At 44.1% G+C, this 8631-nt stretch overlaps 1 protein-coding gene across 2 annotated transcripts; it reads right to left on the bottom strand.

Annotated features, from left to right (window-relative positions):
• Positions 1-1699: 1699 nt before the first annotated feature.
• On the bottom strand, positions 1700-6847 carry LOC100276317 (uncharacterized). 2 transcript variants are annotated; one of them, XM_008674363.4, is made up of 6 exons: positions 6655-6847; positions 5498-5607; positions 5226-5405; positions 3686-3784; positions 2849-3091; positions 1700-2308 (listed from the first exon to the last, which is right to left on the bottom strand). In XM_008674363.4, exons 2-6 carry the CDS (start codon positions 5570-5572, stop codon positions 1955-1957), a joined length of 951 nt encoding a protein of 316 aa, XP_008672585.1. In that variant the 5' UTR covers positions 5573-5607; positions 6655-6847; the 3' UTR covers positions 1700-1954.
• Positions 6848-8631: the final 1784 nt, after the last annotated feature.

The following is an 8631-nucleotide window of genomic DNA, read 5'->3' as shown; positions in this document are numbered from 1 at the left end:
CTTCAACTCTGAGATGTAGATAATTTTATAACCTTTCCAAAAAGTCCAAGATCATCAAAATCGGAGTTCGGAGCTAAAAGTTATGGCCAAAATACGACAAGCGAGCATGGGCTGTCCGGTGCACACCGGACCGTCCGGTGCGCCATGTCCGATGTGCCATCTTCGGAAGCTCCAACGGCTACCTTTAACAGCTAATACATGTGGCATGTCCGGTGCACCACCGGACAGTCCGGTGCACCGCAGAAAGCTGCAGAACTTCTTTCCAACGGTTATATTTGAGTTGTGGTCTATATATACTTCACCCAACCGGCCATTTGAGGTGTGGGAGCCCAAGAGACATACCAAGGCACATAGTTCACATTTCCAAGAGCTCATACACCCAAGTGCTTAATAGAATCACTCGATGATTAGCGTAGGTGCTTTGCGAAGTGCTTAGGTTAGTTAGACCGCTCTAGCGATTGCTCTAGGTGAATCCTAGTTAGTTGAGTGAGTTTAGATAAACCACACAACCCCTCGGCTCTTGCGTGAGTCGTGGTAATTGTACCGAGTGGGGCAAAAGTCTTGCAAGACCGTCACAACCGCGTTTGTGTCACGGGCGCCACCGTGTATCAGAGAGAACAAGGCCCGTGACATTTTCGGCCGGAAGCTCGATAGTGGAGACGACGAGGAGCATCCGAGAGGAGCCGGAAGCGGAGCACCACTTGCGCGTGGAGAAGGCCCACGACTCTCTACGGAGTTACTCGACCGAGGTGCTTGGCCCTCGCGTGGGCTTCCCTTTGGGTAGGGGCACCAACAAGGATTAGTCGAGATCTTGCGTGGTTCCGGATACCTCGGTAAAAATACCAGCGTCATCCACGAGGATTTGCATCTATACCTTGCTCTTTAAGCTTCCGCATTTATATTAAGCATTTAAGTTTCAATCTTGTCTTTATACTTATATAGTGTAGATTGAAACTTAGCCATTGTGGTAGAGATAGCAACACTTAGACAAAACCTAGTTTGCACATTCTAGTTTGATTATTTGCATAGGTTTTGCTCTAGGGATTTATTTGTGGCCTAGTTTAGTGAAAGTTTTAGAAGTCCTAATTCACCCTCCTCTTAGGCGTCACCCGTTTCCTTCAGGATTAAATCATCTTCTATTCAGTTTTGATTATGATTAGTAAGAGATTTATTCCCCTCCAATCCCCTTTAGGTTGTAGGGCTTGTTTGGGTACTCTATTATTCATCCCCAATATACATGAGTTGAGGAAGATTAGAGTGTAAATTAAACTAATTTACACCCCAATCCTCCTCAAACCGTATATGTTGGGGTGAATATTAGAGAATCCAAACATAGCCTTAGGCCATATTTGTTTGTCAAGGAAATGGAGGGGATTGAGGGGATTTGAACCCCTTCTATTCAAATTTAATTAGCAAGTGATTTAATCCACTCTAATCCCCTTCAATCTACCTGTAACCGAACAAGCTCTTAGGCTTTTATCGGTTTCACCCAAACTGGAGGGATTCAGGGAGATTAAATATCTTTCTATTCAATTTTAACTAGAAAGAAATTTAATTCACTTCAATCTCTTTCGATCCTCAATTATCTAGAAAGAAATTTAATTCACTTTAATATCTTCGATCCACTCTTAACCGAACAAACCCTAACGAAGGAAGTGATACATGCATTGCAAAAACGTTGGGCTCCTGCGACGTCGAGTAAGAAAACGAAGAAGTTGAACTTTATTCCAAGATATATAGCGCATCACAAACTCACCGTTTATGGTCTTACATACTATAATATCATGAGCAGCAAATATACATTCCGCCTAGACCCGACAAGGTGATCTAACCAGCCTGGAATCTGTCATCGCCATCGGTCCTGACAATCGTTCAAGCTAGATATAACTGTTATGTTGACCAACTACATTAGTCAGCTCCCTCAGTTTGAGCAATCAAAGCAGTTCAACTCAGCTCAACCATTCTTCTTCGCGATGCTGTGTTCACCGTTCTCATGTGTCGGAGAGTCAGTTCCACTGTAGAAGGAGGCCTCGCTTGAGGCGTCCGAGTCTGCGCCATTAGCCTCCTTCCCAGCTGATCCAAGCAAGCTATTGGCTGAGCCGTGCGAAGATCCCATCTTCTTGTCGTCGTCCTGCATCTGCTCTGCGTAGCTGTTGTACTCAAATGTCGCTGGGTTCTTTCCCCCGAATGCCGAGTCGAGCTCCTCCATGTCAAAGACTTCTGCCATTATCTTCTGGCTCTCCTTGTCGTTGGAGTACACAAACTTCACCTTCTTGCGGGTCTCATGGTCTAGGAACGGCTTCACTATCTGTCAGTTGTAATTATGGTTAGACTGGTTGGTGTTTCAATCAATGGAATAACTTAGGTTAGTAGAAAAAGGATGAAAGCAGTGGGAGATGGTATAATTAATGCCGAGGGACAAAAGGATTGGATATTGCTGCCTAATCCACAAAATGAATCCATACAGTGCATTTTCAGTGAGCATCTTTTATGTTTCATATAGATCAATTTCCATGATTTGGATCCCGGTCTAGGTAACAGTAGAGTGCACAAAACATCATGGAACACAGATGAAGATCATTACATTAGAATTTAGAAGTTCAATTCATTAAGAATGGTATTATCAAATTTAATTATTTAACAAACAAATCTAAGTGAAGAATGGAAGCACAATAAAAAGTTGACTGGATCCCATTAGGCCATTAGTATGGACCTATTTATTGCAACATCATGGTAGGCTCTCGTAGCAATCACTCTCATACTGGTGCTGTGGTGCACCTGTGCGAATGGCAGGAAACAGAAGAAATGCTGGTTTTAGAGTGAACAGAATAAAGTCGGTAGTGGTCACCTTCCAGAATGATTCAAATATCCTAGGAGGGTTGTAAAGGATTGCAAGCCCCAACCTCTCAGGATAGCAGTCTTGCAAGACATTGACAGTCTCACGGGTCACCTTCAGTGGTGTGCTTCCCAATGTCCAGCACTGGAAATCTGTCAGCCATACCATCTTCTCTTGATCTTCCGTCAGGTTCATAATTGCTTTCTCCAGAGAGTAGACTAGATATTTGATCTGTCCTATTGCTGAGGTAGTGTTCTGCCACATTTCAAAAAGACCAAACATACAATACAAGTTTTAGAGATTAGATTATTCACATTTGATCAACAAGATTTTGAAGCCTAGACTGCACAATGGTATTGGTTCGTCTAATCAATATCAAACACCCTACATATGTAATGATCCTCAGAATAAACTAACACCATACATTCATTAGTTCAAACTGCATTGGTAATTTGGAATTAGAAAATGCAAAAGATTTTCAACAAAAGATCATCAAGGTGACTAAGAGATAAAAGAGAGAAGGTATTGAAGGTATTTAATGCATAGCTTGAAATTCACCTTTTTGTTTCTCCTAATAGTTCGATTTTAAATTTTGATCACAAAGGTTGATCGATCATATGTTTCACATTTGCTGCTCAATTACTCATATCGGCAGGCTGAGCACTACACAAGATAACATGCCTATGGTTATTTCTAGATGTTCTTTCTAGCTAGATCATATGATTAAATTTTAATCTCCAAGCATGTTAGATGACAGGTATGTCTAATGCTCCATACAGAACACCTCTGCAATCTGAAGATGCCAAGTCAATTATTTCCAGATATTTTATCTCCAGTATCTAAACTAACCTCTAAGCCAGGCCTCAATACAAGAACAGTTCTGCCATGTTTGTCCTTATAATCCGCTCTATATATCTTTCCAGTCTCTGCTTCCTCTGCAATATCATCCTGAAGAAGGATAAAGGATGAAACAAGCTTATTATATGTTGTTTAACTGCAAAATATGAGACACTTTGTAAAAACAAACACAAGCAGCTTTTGAGCCACAAGCTGCACATCCTAATCAATTAAAATAATATCATTAGGCTATCTCCAGCAGCCTCCCTATTCCACTCCCTATCTCACTCCCCATTTTAAACTCCACTCTGTAAACAGTGTTTTGCACGCCCGTTTGCATGCTATTGCTGGAGATGGCCTTAAATTAGCATCCTGCTTATTCCTCCTATACTGAACTTTTAGATAGCTTGTAGGTCAGAGCATTAGAAGGAAAAAAAGAACACAAGGAGAAGATGTTCCCATAGCTTTTCCCTAGCAGAGGGGAATGCTGTATCTTCTAGGGAACCAGAGGATCTACCAATTGAGGCCTTGTTCCAAACCTCTAGAGCTAATGGTTAGTCAGCTAATAAGTTGTTGGCTGATTTTAGTTCGGTTGGAGCAGCTAACAACTAATAGCTATTTGAGAGGTATAGCTAACCGGTGTTCTCAAGTCGTCTGTAGTCGGACTAGTCGGTGGACTGGCAACGATTAGGGCCACTGAGGCGATTAGTACGACTAGAATTCTGGCCGTCTGACTAGGGAGAGGATGACTAGTTTGGACCTGCCTTTGTTGATGGCTATTGGGCTTTGCAGCTGTGGTTTTTTACTGGGCCACAATTTGCTTTGTGGGTTTTAGGGTTGACACTTGAGAATTAGACAGGCACTCATGCAAAATATACTCCCGCTCACGCACAGCCGCCAGGGCACAAGGACCTGGAGCCACCGCCGGGTGCCGCCGCTGGGAGCCACCGCCAGGAGCCGCCGGGACAGAGGCGCCGTCGCCCCAACGGAGGAGCCGCCGGCCACGTCCAAGACAGAGCCGACTTCCGCCCCCGCCTACGAGTCCAAGACAGAGCCGGAGTGCCGAACACCACCCAAGGAGAAGCCGCCGCCCCTCTCCCCCTCTGACCCTGTGCAGCACTGCCGCCCAAGGAGCCGCTGTCCTACCCTTACCCTGACCCTATGCAGCACTACAGTAGTCCTCTCCTAAGATGAGCACATCGCCTGATGGTCAGTACTCAGCCTCTGCTTTCCTGTCCTAAGATGACCAGCTCGACTAGGGTCGATTAGTCGACCTAGTCGACGACTAATCGCGACTAATTGACCGGTCGGTCCCTATACGACTAGGTTCGACTAGATGACTTGAAAACATTGTAGCTAGCAATTAGCTGGTCCATTAGTTAACCCATTCTAAACCTCTCAGGTAATTTTAGCTGCTAGTTGTTCGTTTTAGAAGTTTGGAACAGGGCCTGAGCTAAAAGGACCCCCTACCTGGCTATTTCTCACTAAAGTTTGAATGTATTGATCTATGTAGTGCCTGTAATCAGGTTATCTTTAATTAAAACCAACATACCCAACAGATGTTTTCAGGTTTGAATGCAAGCCGCCACTTCACAGCTGCTTTCATCATTTTACTAGCTTTCTGCACATTCCAGTTCCTTGCTCGAAGAAATCTCGCTAACGAGGCATCTGAAAGGAAGTCTTTAATGGCTGCTGATGAGTGTTCACCAAGCTCCTTGCGTAATTCATTTATCTGCTCACAGAGACACAGTGCAGCAAGTTAGAACTTACTAGAAAGTGCTTAACTAAATCCCAGCAGAGATGTCTAGGTAAGGTTGTTCTTACTTTTTCTCGCTGTTCTTCTGGGGATGGGATTTTTTCAGTGGTGCCGCCATTGCTAGACTTGAATAGAAAGGACATTAGAGTAGCTTGAAGGAGGCAACTCCACTAGATAACTGCAACCCGTGCATAAATGCAATTAGAAGAATGAACATACATAAACCAATTTCAATCGTCTACTCTGCAAAAAGTCAAAAAGAAAAGCTACCAAAATAACATAATCAAAACTTAACAGAACTATTAGAGCGGTGGCATTCAGGTAAATAACATAACGCAAAGATCTATATAGCCTTGCCCTCATGGCCTCCAGCTGATAATTGATTCAATGCCAAGATTGGGCCATCAAACATCGAAAGCTTCAAAATGGGGAGGCCATTAAAAGGGTGTTTGGCATGCTCCAGAGCAAAACTCCGAGGGAGAGCTGGTCAGAGCCAGCTAGACACTTTGAATCCAGAATTGCAAACCTCCTTTGCTTCTCTGAAATCCTTAAAACACAACCTAGACATAGAGTTTGAATATGTTTACCCACCACTGTCGCTGGTTATGAGAAATGAACTAGATTCTGGGTAGAGCTGCTCCACCCAGAGGTTTTGTAGCAGAGCTGCGTAGAGTGGAGAAGAGTCATGCTAAACAACCCTCTAGGGCAGACCGGCAGGCCACTAAATTCTAGTGAGGAGTCGATAGCATCCATGACGTATGGGAGTGGACTGACAGAGCAGCAGCCATCACGATGTGAATGCAACGATCGCAAAATCGTAACACTGTCAGGGGGTAGTGTAAATCGGCCGACGTACAAGCTGTTGGCCCTCTCACGAGGTAGGATCGGATCTGGACGCGCTTCACACCGCCAGGTCGAGGTCAAGTTGACGCCACGCGGTTGTGCAGCTCCCATCTTCCGAGAGCCAGCACGACCAACCACCGGAGCTAGAGGAGGAACGGATCGAAGCCTCACCTCATCACCTCACATCCAGATGAACCCAACCCCGAGCGATCTTCTAAGGAAGAAGTGAAGCGGCCAGGAGCAGGAATCTAATCTCACCCGCCAAACACGGCGCCCAAACCCCAACCCGACAACAACCGGGAATTCGCAGTGGCCGGACCCCGATCTCCGAGAACGGCGAGGCGGTACGAAGGAATGAAGGGTGGGAGATAGAGGCACGAACCTGGTTCGCTTCCGTTCCGCCGCCCGCGTTCGTGGGAGTGGCGGCTCCGGTAGTGACGGAAATGTAGCGGTTGAAGGTCTGGTGGGGTTGGGAGTGGAAAGTGGGGACCGGGTGGGGTGGGGTGGGTGGGTGGGGTGGGGAGGGCGACTGCGCGGGGCGGGGCGGGGCGGAAAGGAATCGGGAAAAGGGTGTGGAAAAGAAAAGAAAAGGAAATGAAAGGAAATAAAGGGTACCGTATGTTTGGATCTCTGAAAAAAAATAGATCTGCAAAATTAAATCTGGATTTACAATTTAATATGTAGCAGCTCCAACAGTGAATCTGATATCTATTGTAGAACTATTTGATAAATATAACAGTTTCAGATTTATGCAAGGACAATTATATTAGAATTATATATTTTAGCTTTAAGATGGACCCCACATCTTGTTTCTTCCTTCTTCACTAGCTAAAACGAAAAAAAAACATTCAGAAAGTCACGACGCACTGTCAAGGCGCGGTGAGCCTGTCAGACAATCAACAAGAGGTGAACGGTAGAGCGATGTTGGGCACGCTTGAGGACACAGGGATGACGACGACGCACGACCTCCCAGGGTAGGGCGTGGCCGATCAAGGACGACCGGTGACGTGTGGCCGCCCGAGGATGTGGATAGTGGAGAGAAGAAACAATGAGGAAGAAAAAAAATAACGGAACTGTACATAATACTACTTAGATGGCAGTGGTGGTTAATTTTTTCTTCATTCTATTAAATTGAGGTTAGCGTATCGAAGGAGCTTCATTAAAATAATAAATGTCTTTAAATTTGCTTTTTTAGTAAATTCGAATTTTTTCCTTATGTTTTTTTACAGTGTTTTTATCTTTATAGATTGCAGCTGCTGGTTTTAATCCGAAACGAACAACATATTTATACACGTAGACTGTTCGACTAATGTTGTTTTCAGACGATGAAACTGTTACAAACATATGTTCGTGAGAGACGGTGGAAGGTCGCCGGCTCACCGCCCGGGCGCGTGGAGACGGAGGCTGGTGAGTGCTGGACTGCTGGTCTCAGGCGGTGGTCCGTTGGCGCGTATGTCACGGCTCGCGTGAGGATGCTGCCGCGCGGCGAACATAATCTTGGCCGTGCACCGGGGGGCCAGGTTATGAGGACGTGGTTGGGTATTCAACTACTATGTCCTCTAAGCAAGCAATACAAGGATATTTTTCCAACGGAACACGGTGTGTTTATGGGGAAAATATCCTATGCAATCATTTATCCTGGTGCAATCATGCAATCAAACGATCTGGTGCATCCGATCTAGATCTAATGAACTGTTATTTTATATTTAACCCCTTCCACCTAAAACATAATACCTATTTTATTTTTAACCCCTTCCATATGAAACCGTTGGATCTAGATTGGATGCTCTGGATAGTTTGATTGCACGCTTGCACCAAAATGAGTGATTGCACAGGATATGTCCTCGTGTTTATGTACGTGCTTAGGCATGTACAATTTTGAGACAGACGCTCGGTTTTTAAAATACATGAGACAGTTAAGAAACTATATAAAACAACCATGAGATTCTAAACTATAAGTACAGTTAAAAGACAATATGTATAAAAAGTCGTGTGAAAACGGGCTCTTTACGAAGAACCCTTCTCTTATTTTTTTTTCAGTTAGCCCTCTAGAGACCTCTCAAGAGCCCCCTCATTTAATGAAGTTGTACATGTCTTAGGCTATATTTATTTCCTTCTAAATTATATAAGTTAGATTATAGTGAAAGAGTACAAGAATAAAAACTTGAAGGATCTGGTGAAAGGGAAATAGTGTCAAACATTTTCCTAAATGATTTTGGTGGTTGAATTAACCAACACAAATAATTGGACTAACTAGTTTGCTCTAGATTATAAGTTCTACAGGTGCCAAAGGTTCAACACAAACCAATAAAAAGTCCAAGAAAGGGTTCAAAAAGAAAGGAGCAAAACCAACCGAAGG

The sequence above is a fragment of the Zea mays genome, chromosome 3 (assembly GCF_902167145.1).
Source record: "Zea mays cultivar B73 chromosome 3, Zm-B73-REFERENCE-NAM-5.0, whole genome shotgun sequence".
NCBI lineage: Eukaryota > Viridiplantae > Streptophyta > Magnoliopsida > Poales > Poaceae > Zea > Zea mays.
This window is presented reverse-complemented; position numbering and strand designations above follow the sequence as displayed.

Coding starts and splice junctions, on each gene's coding strand:
- LOC100276317 (XM_008674363.4), bottom strand. CDS start 5,572: ATGTCCTTTCTATTCAAGTCTAGCAATGGCGGCACCACTGAAAAAATC. Junction 5,406..5,497: donor CAGAAGAACAGCGAGAAAAA/GTAAGAACAACC, acceptor CTCTGTGAGCAG/ATAAATGAATTACGCAAGGA. Junction 3,092..3,685: donor TATTGAGGCCTGGCTTAGAG/GTTAGTTTAGAT, acceptor GAAATGTGGCAG/AACACTACCTCAGCAATAGG.